The 14437-nt window shown below is 39.1% G+C and overlaps 1 protein-coding gene across 3 annotated transcripts in view; it reads right to left on the minus strand.

Moving 5' to 3' along the window:
• Positions 1-9278: 9278 nt before the first annotated feature.
• SYNE1 (spectrin repeat containing nuclear envelope protein 1) overlaps positions 9279-14437 on the minus strand; it is a gene marked incomplete at its 5' end in the record, with an annotated part of 320362 nt that continues 315203 nt past the window's right edge. For 2 of the 3 annotated variants that reach the window (XM_083348719.1, XM_083348720.1), the window contains one exon: positions 9279-10293. In XM_083348719.1, the coding sequence (XP_083204845.1) occupies positions 10047-10293 (247 nt within the window). In that variant the 3' untranslated portion in view covers positions 9279-10046. The remainder of the gene's footprint in view (positions 10294-14437) is intronic. The other variant, XM_083348721.1, reaches the window with a different exon arrangement.

Genomic DNA, 14437 nt, shown 5'->3' on the forward strand with positions numbered 1-14437 from the left:
CACACACAGAAAAAAAAGACTACTTGGAGAAAAATCAGAAAACAGAATGGCCATACTTCAATTCCAGAGGTTCACGGGGGTTGAATCCATATACAATCTCTGCACCTTTGCAAAATACCTGTTGGACTGGCTTGACAGGTTGTGTCCTACTGGTCCCAACAAGCTAGTTGCACCCCAATACCCAATAACTTGAGTACTGCTGCCCATATTTATATTCTCTTCTTGGAAATGGGTATGCGATGTGACATCATGATCCTGTGGTTTAGACTAGTTTTCTGTCACTCTAATTGGCTAATCAGATTTTGAAGGTATAACTGACCTTCTTTCATGGGCAGCAAGAATCTGGAATCTTATTCAATCCCCCAAGCAATGCAGACTTTACCACTTACTACCTTTTCTTTTCAGAATAAACCAGTACATAGGAAATGCCTAAGACTAAGAAAGGCTTTCTAGCAGTTGCTCATTACTAATTGTTTGGTATTTTATACCTTAAAGGTTATTGTCTGTGGATATGTCCCATATTGGGACAATCATTTCCCTATTTCGTTAAATTTCAACTCTCACTGTGCTACATAGCGTTAACCTTAGACTGGGAGACTTTGGCCCTCCAACATTCATGAATTAACAGCTCCCAGCATCTCTCACCATCATCCCTATTGTCTGGAGCTGCTGCTGAGACTTCTCATACGGCAATCTCCAGAAGGCCAGCACTTCCACCTCCCCAAATCATCAGCTCATCCCATCTGGAATCTATCATTTCTGAATATTGATGTTAACAGGACAAACATAGTGGTGTTAACATCTTGGTTCTTCAAATAAAATACATTAAAACAACACAGAGCACTTTGAGTTTTCCTTCAAGATGTTTCTTCCTGATGAAGAGCTATTTCATAAAATTCTGATTTTTATCTGCAGTTTGCAATGCACAGCAAAGTTTGGCTGCTTCCAATGTTGCTGTTTATTTATCTCTCTGAAGCAACTTTATATTTGGCAGTATAAATAGATGGCTTTCATCAGGTTGTCATTTACTTTTTAGCACTGTATACAAATCACTTAGCTGTGATTAAGATCAAGAATCCTTTTTTCAAACATCATATTAATACTACTGTTGAGCCATTGTCTCTGATGCTTCCAAACTCCACATCAGCTTTTTGAACTACCAGTATATAACTTGGGACCCATTCTCCTCATCCTTTCTTCTTCTCCTTCTCCTCTTCCTCTCCACCTACCCATCCAACCTCCTTCCTCCTTTCCTTCTCCTCCTTGTTCTATTTATAGCAGATTAATCCTTTCTCTGTGCCTTTTCATTTTTTGAATTGTAGGGACTGCACTTCTAAGCCAGTGGGGTAGGGAGACTAGTTTTGGGTCTGGTGGTAGCTCCCACTGGGTAGGTTTTCCCCATAAATTGGAAGCTTGTGAAAAATGTTCCACGCTCATTTATGTTTTTGTAATTGGGACAAAAAGGCAATGTAAAACAGAGTGAGTTAAGGGCCCCATTTTCTGGCTATATTAACATCTATGGCAATAGTTTTACTTAGCAACCCTATATATTTATTTTGTATTGTTTCAATTGTTTTAACTTTTTATGATGTACATCACCCAGAGTTGAGATGAGTGGTTATAGAAAGTAAATCAAATAATTATAAATGGAGACATTTAGAAACTGGAGGGGATAAAAATGCAAACAACAAACAGATAGATTAAAATAATTGCCATGCAGGATTCTACCTAATGCAGTGGTGGCGAACCTATGGCACACGGGCCAGAGGCAGCACTTGGAGCCCTCTCTGTGGGCACGTGTGCCGCTGCCCCAGCCCCACCTCCCTCCACAGCCCCCTCCTCACCAGCAGACCCCGAGGAAAGTTGCCCCTGGATGCGTTCTGCGTGGACCAGCGCAGCCGAGCACATGGCAGCTGGGCAGCAGGGCAAGACTCTGCCCTCGTGCCCCATCGTGCACAGATGCCGTGGGGCACAGGCAGTGGGTGTGGCCATGACGCTGCAGGGCCACCTGGGCGATCTGCTGCAGCGGGCTGTGGAGGCGGTGGGTGGCCCTGTGGGTGGGCAAGGTCGGGGCGGGAGCAGAGTGGAGGTGGGCCAGGGAGCGGGGCAGTTTTGGGGTACTTGGTCTCTAAAAGGTTCGCCATCACTGACCTAATACCTTGGGACAGATGCTGTATGTCCATATTCTGTCTGTTGAATCAGGCCAGGTTCTTGCATCTGAGCATGGCTAAGAATGAAAAAAAAACTTCTTAGCAAATAACAGAAGCCTCCTTCTTAAGCTAGCCTTCTATTGCATGCTTTGGTTCCTTTACGGCAAAGATCAGTGATATTACCAGAACTAAGTGATTTGTAGACCAAAGCTAACTTCTGAACCCAGAGCAACATATATTATTATTAGTTTCATTTTATGTGTGATAATAAAAACAAATCTAGTCATGCTGGTCATTAGAAAAAACAGCCGCATATATAACCATATATAGTAGGAGAAATCTTTGAAGGATGAGCACAATGTCACAGAAGAACATGCAATATTTCAGAATTCGGAAGGGGCTACAGACAAACTCAGACGGTAGGGTTGCTTTAAAAACATGTCCAGTTTGTGGAGAGGAAAAGGATTTTGATTCTCATTTCTGATGATATGCAATAATAATAATGACCAGACTGCAGATGGTCATTATTGACTATATGACCTCATGAATGCTTCTCCAGGTCTTCTAGTTTTACAGGTTCAAGAAATAATTACTACTACTACTACTACTACTACTACTACTACTACTACTACTAATAATAATAATAATAATAATAATAAGAAGAAGAAGAAGAAGAAGAAGCAGTTGGAAGGGACCTTGGAGGTCATCTAGTCCAACCACCTGCTCAGGCAGGAAACCCTATACCATTTCAGGCAAATGGCTGTAAAAAAAGTCTGTAAAGACTTTTAATGTAAAGATTCGACACTGAGAAAAGGAAGGCCAAGGGGAAGAATCCAAATTCTTAAGGTTGGTGTCTGCAGGACCCTTAGCTCATGAAGTGACTGCTTGCCTAACAAAGAGCAACATAATCCCTGCGCAGCAGGGAGAATGTCATAAAAGTCAAGATGGCAGCCACCACCAAATGATTAAAGCCTTTTTATATGTATTACAATGTATAATTCACTTGTATACAAATATTGCATAGATTTTATATATGCATGGTAATGGTCACCATCTTCCCTTTTGAAAATTGGTCCTCCGTTGGACTGGGGAGCCGGTTTGGTGTAGTGATTAAAGAAACCAGGCTAGAAACTGGGATACTAATTCCACTTTAGGCACAAAACCAGCTGGATGAGTTTGGATTAGCTATTTTCAGCCTTAAGAAAGAAACCAGGACAAACCAATTCTGAACTCTTACCAAGAAAAATGCAGGGATTAGTCCAGGCAGTTGCCAGGAGCCCCCTCCCCCCCACCCCCCAAAAAAAACCCTGACGCAAAGGCACAATAACCCCATGTACTGCCCTACTGAGCACCATGTATTCTGTTCCTTAGAGCAGCTTTCTGCAGCCTGTTGTTAGCTGGATCTGATGTGAGTTCTAGCTGACATTTATGATGATCTGTATCTTCGTTGCCTTTTTTACTGATTCACTGAAAGTTTTTATAAGACATAGTATCAAAAGCTCACTGCCTATCAGATGAATTAAATTTACCACTTTTTTATGAGTAGAATTATTTATTTGGCAAAGCCAAGGAAAAAAATATCAACTGGTTCTGTAATTATTTGCTTTGGAAGTAAACAAATAAAAGAAAGGTCACTCAAGGCTGTCCTCTCCTTGCTTTTGCCTTTCAACAGATTTAATGTTAGACCTTGGGGAGGCATGACTCATTTAGGGCGTTGCTTCTGTGCATCTGTGGAGATTCAGATAACATGAAGTGGTCTTTAAAGGCAGTCATGCCAAGACTCTGCAGCCTGACCAAACAAGCTTTTGACAAAATGAATTTTACCTAAATGTATATTCCCTTCACAAGTTGTCTAATTTGAAACATTCTCCTTTGTTACAGTTAAGCAATAGTTAGAACAGAAGAGTTTGAATTTAAAATCATGTAAGTATTTGAATTATTAATGAAGAGATTGTTAACATCATCCATGTATGTTGAAAGATAACAGAAACCATCCTTTAGTGCAGGGGTGTCAAACTCAATTTCATTGAGGGCCGCATCAGCATTGAGGTTGCCCTCAGGGGGCTGGGTGGGTATGGCCAGGGTGGACGTGGCCTACTGGGTGGGCATGGCTAGAGTGCGTATGGCCTACAGGGTGGGCATGGCCAGCTCTACATCATTCGCATCAAGGGTGCCTATGAGGGCCTGGCAGGAGTGGGACAGGTCTGAGGGTCTCTGGCAGAAGGAGGGTCTCTGGGCCAGGGCCAAGGCAGTGGGAGCCGTTCCCACACTGTTTCCAGGATGGCTTCGCGGGCCGCATGAAACCACTTCACGGGCCGGATCTGGCCCCCGGGCCTTGTGTTTGACATGTCTGCTTTAGTGCATAGGGATCAAACTTGCCACGTCATGTGACGCGTCGTGACATATCGCAATGTTTTATGCATTGACGGAACTGGGGTGGGCGCGGTCTCCGTATGATGCAACCAGCCCACAGGCCAGCATTTTGACACCCCTGCTTTAGTGTATTGTAACATATGACTCAAGATCAAAAGAACTATATTTGTGATTTATCCAAGGATGTTGTATCTTTATGATTTTTTCCCCCAACTAAAATACTATGTGGGTTGGTGCATGTTGTCTAATAACTATAAATTCAAAGAGCCCTGGACATGATGAACTAATTGAGCATTTCATTTGTTTCTAATCCTGAAGAATTTATTAATCCTGTACTTTAATCTCCTTGAGCCATATGTCAAGCATGTGTTTGATTCAGATTTCTTGTATCTGAAGCAGAAGCTCCATTTGATCCAGTAGAGGGGTCTAGTGAAAGGATGGAGGAAGACATCCTTACGTTTTTGTATTAATCAGGAAGTATTTTCCAATTTGTTGCAAGCAACTGTAGGGTAACTCTAGGTACACAAAAGACTATATTGTCCTCTCACTGCTCATAAGGAGTGATGAGCTTTGAATCCCTTTAAACAGTTTTGCATTGAAACTGCATTTTATTCAGAGAAATTGATATTTTCCCCTTCACTCTCAGTTCTTTGGTTCTGCTTCCTTACTTGTTGATTGATTCATATATTTTCCATATTATCTCTGAGTTCAAAAAGTCGTATTCCCAAGTACAGGCTCTGCCCACTAAGCTATCATTTCTAGAGTGAAAAAGGTTGATACGGCTAAATGTAGTATTCTCTTAGGCAGGAAGAAAGAATGGTAAACACTCCCAGACTGATACTAGGAAGTGATAATTAGAAATTGTTTGGTGTGACAAGAGGGGAGGGGAGGGATGGTGAATTGCCAGCTTGTCTCATTCATGGTGATACTCTCCTAATTTTACATAAAGATTTCCATCCCTTGAACTGGATGCCCAATAATTACAGAGAAATGCTCAGACACTTTTCTTGTTTAAGCTATGGCTTAGAGAGCTTTTTAAATAGTAAATAGTCCTGAACATTCCAAATGGTTCCTTAAACCAAATATTGACCAGATTTTGCCTTAACTTTTGCCATGATTTTCTTATAGCCCTAACTGCATTTTTTTTCCTGCTGATGATTTTATCTGGCACTTGTTCCCCGTTATAATAATAATAATAAGTTGGAAGGGACCTTGGAGGTCATCTAGTCCAACCCCCTGCTAAGGCAGGAAACCCTATACCATTTCAGACAAATGGCTGTCCAGTCTCTTCTTAAAAACTTCCAGTGTTGGAGCATTCACCACTTCTGGAGGCAGGTTGTTCCACTGGTTAATTGTTCTAACTGTCAGGAAGTTTCTCCTTAGTTCTAGGTTGCTTCTCTCCTTGACTAGTTTCCATCCATTGCTTCTTGTCCTGCTTTCAGGTCCTTTGGAGAATAGCTTGGCTCCCTCTGCTTTGTGGCAGCCCCTGAGATATTGGAACACTGCTATCATGTCACCCCTCACCCTTCTCTTAATTAAACTACACATACCCAATTCCAGCAACCGTTCCCTATATGTTTTAGCCTCCAGTCCCCCAATCATCTTTGTTGGTTTTCTCTGTACTCTTTCTAGAGTCTTGACATCTTTTTTACATCGTGGTGACCAAAACTGGATGCAGTATTCCAGGTGTGGCCTTACCAAGGCATTGTAAAGTGGTATTAGTACTTCACGTGATTTTGATTCTATTCCTCTGTTAATGCAGCCTAGCACTGTGTTGGCTTTTTTGGCAGCTGCAGCACACTGCTGGCTCATATTTAAGTGCCCATCTTCTATAAATGTTAAGTGTAGATCAGAAAGTCTTCATATTCAGTTTCCCATGATCTGGAATCATGACACTGGAATAATCCAGCTCATGGATCAACAGAAATGTTCCCCATTGTAGACAACTGTGCCCCATCCACGAACAACTGTCTTTTCATAAAGACCAGACTGTTTTAAAGGAAGAAATGCTGCTAACTGCTCTTTATTTGCTGAATTCTATATGGCTTTGCTCACAGATCACTGAAAATATATTTGTATGAAATGTCTATCCATCTTAATATTTATAATTTTGTGTCATTCTGCTATTAAAAGATTTCTAACTTCTTAAAGAATTCCAGGCTTTACTAGAGGACGACAATTATCAACTCAATTTTTATTACAGAAATGGTGACATAGGTTTTACTCTTTGTTCATCTATATAAACATAATTTAATTCAAATCAGGAGATAACTGCAATTTTATCAACTTGCTTTTTTCCCTCTGCTTTCTGTCTCCTAGTCCAGTGAATAGCTATTTATCTTTTCAAAGTATGTTATAAAGCAAAAGGTAGAATGTATTAAATTTTTGCAATGCCAATTTTTAAAAGAAAATTAAAACAGAAACAACTTTTGCAAAAAAAAGTTTCTCCACTTTTTAAAGGAAGTTCTGGCTATAGCACCCATATTACCCTGTGTACCTGAAGTGTGAGAAATTCAATTACTATGTTTTACTCCAGTACCATGGTTTTTCAAATGCAGAAACAAGAGAAAATAGCCTAATATAGCAATAATCAGAGTTTCAGATATGTTTATGTCTGTCATGACTCTTCTGCAAAGGTAAGTAATCCGATTTAGCCATCATGAGAGCTAATGACTGTGTCTCTGTGTGTGTGTATGCAAAAAAACCCCATATAACCGCCTTCATAAAAGATGCCCAAACAACCAACTTCTAATATAATAAAAATTTAAGATGCAAAACCAATTAGATTCTAGTTCAGAGATCTTTGAAGGAAATGAAACTATGTGTATGAATCTGCATTTTAAGATAAACTAGGTCAGGGGTAGGCAACCTTGGCTCTTTTATGGCTCGTGGACTTCAACTCCCAGAATTCCTAAGCCAGCATGGCTAAGCATGGAAACCTCTCCCTTTCCCCTCAGCATGGCTGGCTCAGGAATTCTGGGAGTTGAAGTCCACGAGTCATAAAAGAGCCAAGGTTGCCTACCCCTGAACTAGGTGGAACAGATGGTGGCATTTATGTTCAGATCACCCACGTGGGATGTAACTTCTCATTACCTAAAGAGCTAATTGATGATATGCTTTCTGACACAGCCAGAAACGTCTATTGGTATATCACAAATCCAGGGTTTTTATGTCTTTGTATGACTTACTGGATAGAAACACTTCTTTCAACCCGGGCATGGGCTGATGTACGTCACGTGATGATTCAGAAGAGGCTGGGTCACATCACATGTAGCCAGAGCTGGATTTTCTGTTTCCTCCCCTCTGGATGTCCAGAAGCTCTCCAGAGGTTTCTTTGCTTGTTAAGGTATCTTGTACCTATGGTAAGGCTTACAGTAAAGCTTCTGTCTTTTTTAAAAAAATAAGTTTAAAGTTTTAAAATACAAAGATAAAAAACTAACGTAAACTAAGAAAAATATAAAAAGTAAAAAATTCAAAAACGCAGAGAGAAAAATGTGAACAGAAATTAAAAAAAAAACAAGAAAAAGAAGGAAAGAAATGACTTTTCCCTTCCTGTCAACAAGTATAATTTCTCACCCTAACATTTCAACCAAGATCTCTTCTTCCCGTATTTCATCTCTTATCTATAGACAAAATATAAAACTTCATTATTCAAACTTGATAAGCAAAAGCCCATTAAGTTACCAGAAGTAAAAGCACATAAATTTTAACCTTACTCAAATAAATCAGTTTCATAATCCTTTCCTTTTTAAAAAAAAAACACAGTGACTTATTTTCTCTAAAAATAAGTTTCTTCTTCCCATATCTTAACTATGAAGAAATCTTGAAAGCCTTCTGATTCAAGCTTAGTCAAGAAAAGCCCATTAAGAGCTACCAGACACAGCAACATATTAAAAATCTTAATCTTTAAGGCCTTTAAATAGCATCTCACTTTAATTTATAATTTTCTCTTTGTCTCTTCTCAAAAACTCCCTCACAACACACACTAACACTTGCCAGAAATAACATTTGTATTTGAACAAAAACACCACCTCTTTTCCCCATTGTTATCTATAAACCACTCTTCAAAGCATCGTCATTCGGCATTGTACTTGAAGCACAAAATGACAAGACTGAAATTCCTACTTCAAAAACGCGATGCAAAAGACCTCCCTTCCTGAAGAAGGCTGTAATGCTGGGAAAGGTGAAAAAAAAAGAAGAATAGGACAAAGAGAAGCAAGGTGGATGGGCTCAGTTACCTTGGTGATGGGTATGCCAGTAGAATCCCTGAAAGATCAGGTTAATGAAGTGATACGTGGAAGTGACCTTGGGAGACAGGTAGAAGAGCCGTAGGCAACAGTCAGACAAGTGCCAGCTGAGCTCACAGAAGCAATGCAAGCATGGTCTGGCAAATGTCTCAGAAGGGACATTTAGACTATTTTCTTGGACTGAAGAGATGAGAGGGGGAGAGATCTAGTACTTTCCGTCTTGCCAGATTCCGTTAATATAACCTTACAATAAAGTTGTAAGCCTTGGTGGAGCAGTGGGCTAATGCCTCCTTAAGTAACACCAGCTGCCTGCAACTAGTGCGGGTTCGCATCCCACCAGGCTCAAGGTTGACTCAGCCTTCCATCCTTCTGAGGTAGGTAAAATGAGGACCCAGATTGTTGGGGGCAATTAAGCTGACTTTGTAATAATGCCGCTTGGGGGTGTGTGTGAAAGCCCTGGAGAAAAATCTATCTGATTGCTAAGAATCGATACCAGCTTGATGGCACATAATCAATGAAACACATAGACACAAACATATATATACATATAAGCACTGCTCCAATATATATATATTTTTAAAAAGAAAGAAGTCAAAGGAATTCCTGGTTTGTCTAACAAGAAATAAGTACACTAGCCTTAGCAAACTGTACGTACAGAAATATTTTTAATACTTAATATGCATGGTTGTTCATAAAGTTTTCATGATTTCATTTCTTACATATTTATTTTAAATTATAAAATGTGCCATTTACAATTTGTGCATTCAAAGCAAAGATTAGGACATCATGCCTCACTCAAAACCCCACCAAAAATGGGGAAAATAATACGCTGCCTTGCAAGCTTTTAAAATTGTTATGTTACAGTGGTTTCTAAAATCACTCGTTTGTTTCTTACAAGTATATAGGTTTATGCGTAAGTTTAGTTTAAAATGCCAGTAGAGTAGTTAAATAAAGATTGTATAATAGCTCTATATGAGCAGTACATACTGGTCCTTCTTCAAACTGAAGTCCTCTGCTAGGTATAACATAGAGTGATGATAAAAATTATAAAAGTAGCTGAAAAAAGCCTGGATGCTGTTTGGGGAGAAAAACTTGATATTACTTAGTCCAAGTCCATGGAAGAGATGCGAGTCTTTAATGGCCCAATTCATGTATTCCACGGCTCTTACTGATACTGATAGACATTTAATTTATTTATGTGGGCAGGGTGCTCAAGGAAACTCTGCTGAACTCTGGGTACTGCATGTGAGATATTACTGAGCTGCTGGCAATCTTTTCATAAAGGCGGTGGGCCATTTGTGTACCTAAGCATGGGATGGAAGGAGCGTGCAAAGTTATTTGAGAGGGTGCAGCTGTAGTCCTCCTCGCTCGCTGGAACCAAGCAGGCGAGGGCCACCAGAAGCAGCAAGAGAAGCTGGAGTGGGAGAGCTGCTCTCAGCACCCTGAGGAAGAAGCAGTGCTGCGGTCGCGACTGATGCCCCGGGTTTTCAGAACGGGAGGAACCGGAGCCACCTCTTGTGGGCCTGAAGAGAGAATCCAAAACAGAAATAAGCCAATGCAACCCTGGAAAATGGCATCTGGATTAGTGTGCTCCCAAAATAATATTCGCTATAAAAGTATATATACGTGGCATCCACAATCGGTGATCCCAAATTTTCCCTAGGTGAGGCTCAGAAATCCAATGCGTCTTTATTAAAAATCATCTCGTATCTCACACCTCCAATTCTACCAAATACAACAATCATCTGTCAAGCTAATTTAAGGTACACTTTGTCACATCAATGTCTAATAGTGCAAATGATCTGGTTTTGGTATATGTAATTTTAAGAGTTAGATTGAAGGATCCATGCATTAACAATAGTTCTTTAGGAGGCTGTCCAGATTTTTTTTAAAAAAAAAAAATCTTGCAAGAGTACAATATATCAAGATACAATTAGGAGACATTATCATCCAGTTAGTACATGTTGTATATTATAGCCTCTTTTTGCACTGAATCAGCATCAAGCCAATAATGTTTCATTCTCCTTTATTGTAGTATAATTTATAACTCTACAAAAAATTTCAGCAAAACCTAACAAAATGGTTCTCTGCTTGCCACGACAAGCATTTATTTCTAATTCAGAAGATACAACCACCCTTATATCTAGTGATTCATCAAAATGACTGTAGCATTGTTAATATTAAAGGGTGTGTTTATGTTCATTTTATTACTAGGGGCAATTTAGGGCATCTCTCTAACCTTCTAAATATCCCCATGAACCAAATTGCTAGTTTTATTTGACAAGTGAAGACATTAATATCCAAAGTTAAAAAGTGATTAACTGTTTAAGATGATAGGGCTAGTTAAGGGAACCATGATCAAAAGCATAAAAGTTGCAGATTATTTACAAAACACCACCAAAGTTAGGATGGAAAGTGGCTTCATTTGGTATTTTACGGCTTTGGATTATGAAAGTTTTGAAAAGATATGGCACATTTAGCAACATCAGAGTATTCTGTATTAAAGTTTAATTAAACCCAACCTTCCAGGACCTTCCAGTGCAACTTAGGGAAATCAATTGGCTAAAATACAAGTCAAAGGGAACAGGCAGTGCTACCTAATTTCCACCTGAGACTTTACATAACTCTTTTCTTGATAGAGTTTTTTATTTTCATGGCTTTCACTTATTACTCAGCAATGTGTATATGTGTACCACTGCCCTTCCCATTTGCACTTAGTGTGGTAAAAAGTGCAAGTTCTGATTACACAATCCTTTTGAAAAAAGGAAGATATGGATTGTATTTAGATCCTAGTGTTAGGCACATACAGGTATCCTCAACTTTCAACAGTTTGTTTAGTGACCGTTCAAAGTCACAATGGCACTGAAAAAAGGGGCTTATGACCATTGCAACAGCTCCATAGTCACAGGTCTGCAACCCGCGGCTCCGGAGCCGCATGCGGCTCTTTCAGCCATCTCCTGTGGCTCCCAGTCCTCTGCCATGTGCAGTCCAAAAAAAAAGTGAGACTAAAAAAGTTCAACCAATCAATTCAAATATGCAGGGTAGGTGCATATCTCGCCTTGTCTCCACTCTTCAATCAAACCCTGTTCTGCACATGCGCGCATGTACGCACATGCGCACACATTTTTTGCGGCTTCCAGTTTTTCCTTTTGTGAGGGAACTGGTTCCGAGTGGCTCTTTCACTGACCCCTGTCCATAGTCATGTGATTTACACTCGGATGCTTGACAAGTATTTCATATTTATGACTGTGGCAGTGCCCCAGGGTCATGTGATCTCCTTTTGCGACCTTCTGACAAGCAAAGTCCATGGGAAAGCCAGATTCACTTAATAACTTTGTTACAAACTTAACAACTGCAGTGATTCACGTAACAAATGTGGCAAGAAAAGTCACAAATGGGGCAAAACTTACGTAACAAATTTTTCACTTAGCAACATAAAGTTTAGGCTCATTTGTGGTCATAAATTGAGGACTACCTCTATATGCCACAGGGATCGCGTGGAAATTAATGAAGAATAGCAATTGGTTTTCCTCCATTGCAATGATTTTGCATTGCTGGAAAACCTGATGCATGATCCCAAGGCTTAATTTTCTAAAAAATTCAGAACTGAAATCCTGGGTTCAAATCTGTCTTTATCTGTAAGTCTTAGCTCAGAGAACCTGGTTGCAGTCCTACAAATTAGGTCACCCTGAGACTCTAGTTTCAGACTTTCATCAAATGGTGGTGTTCAAATTTCTTAAAAGGAAACCATTTGAGACTTGTACTTTTGACTGATTATTGCTTTCATTTAATCATTTTTTTCCCAAATTGACTTGGACTATCGGAAATATTTTAAAGATATCTGATGCTCTCTTTAATCTTTGGAAGTAGAATTCCAGGATTTTCTCCTGAATACTATACAAATATTTGTTCTCTTTAAAGAACTTTTGTTTTCTGTACCAATAGAATAGCAACACTTCTTCCTATTCATTTCTAGAAGGGCTGCAGCAGCCAGCTTTAGCCTCTGCCTTAGAACTGAATGAAGAGCTGGCACCTGAGGAAGTAAGGTTCACCAGCAACTGGAGGAGGGACATATAAGGCAGAATAAACAGAAGATCCATCATGATTGAGTAAGAACCTCAAGAGGTACTCAATAAGAATGTACTCAAGGTAACTGGAAACATGGGACACCTTCTGCATCAACCAGCAGTTTATGAAAATGAACACCAAAATCCACTGAATCTATTCATATGGTTATTTACATTCTTCTTTGGATTATCGTAATGCTGTTAGGCATTTTTTTCAAAGGATTTTTGTTTCTATTTTGCAATCTGCTATTGTGCTATTTATTTCTAAAACAGTAATAATTTGTGTCCACCTTTGCTTTCCTTATCCTCATCTTTCCCATTCAGTTCAATGTCAACTGATGTCAAATATAGCCATTCCCTAGCTCTGTTTTTGATTTCTGCACGCATACATCTCTTCAGTTATCTATTATGCAATTCTTTTGTGAATCATCAAGCCCCATGTCTGACATCTGCTGTTTCTCTCAATGTTCTTTATTTATGGTCAAATGATATTTATTTTCCCTAAAAAAAGAAAAAGAAAAAGAGTGGCAAGCCTTGCCAATGTGTAAAAACATTTCAGTTTTAATTGTTAAATTCATTTTTTCTTTCTTTTCTTTTTCATTTTAGATTTTAACTGCTTATACTGGATTGTAAGTTGATCTTAGATGGCCTATGTGTTTATGTGGTTAAAACTATTTAGTAGATTTAATTAGAAATGACTATGATTTCAGTGTCGATCAGAAGGTCGGCCGTTTGGTGGGTCGAATCCCGAGTGCCATGTAACAGAGTGAGCACCTGTTAACTCGTCCCAGCTTCTGCCAACCTAGCAGTTCGAAAGCACGTAAAAATGCAAGCAGAAAAATAGGGACCACTACGGTGGGAAGGTAACAGCGCTCCGTGCGCCTTTGGCATCTAGTCATGCCAGCCACATGACCATGGAGACGTCCTCAGACAAGCGCTGTCTCTTCAGCTTTGAAATGGAGATGAGCACCAGCCCCTAGAGTTGGAAACGACTAGCACGCATGTGCGGGGGAACCTTTACCTTTACCTTTACCTATGATTTCAGTGTGATCTAATTAAGTTGGTCTGGATTCAACTAGTAGCTGTGTTATTATTTCTTCACATTGATTGCACAATCATAACAATATTCTAAAGAAATTTAATTAATGAGACCTGAACAAGTCCACTAAATTGAATTTTAAACATTTAAAAGAAATTTAAAATTTAAATCTGGGATAATTACTATGTATTAAGAAGGTAAAACGAAAAGAATAAAAACGTACTACAATGTCCTAGGCTGGGATTTTTAATGTTATAACAAAGACATCCAATTGTATTTTATACTTCTAGGAACAACATTAAAAATATCAGCTTTAATTCATAATAAACTTCTCAATGTAATAAAAAAATGTACATCTATATATTGAATTCTAGTTACTGAAATCTAAAAAGTGAGTAATGTTAGATTAAATAAATAAAGGTTTTAGGACTAAATACAGGCTTTCAAACTTTAAGGATGAAAACCTGTTACTTTTTTTTTAAAAAATAAACATTTTCCCAAATCCTTGATTAGGAGGCAAGATCTAGTAACAAAAATCTGACTGTGTTCAAGTTAGTTTTT

This window comes from Vipera ursinii (genome assembly GCF_947247035.1).
Source record: "Vipera ursinii genome assembly, chromosome: 1".
Lineage (NCBI taxonomy): Eukaryota > Metazoa > Chordata > Lepidosauria > Squamata > Viperidae > Vipera > Vipera ursinii.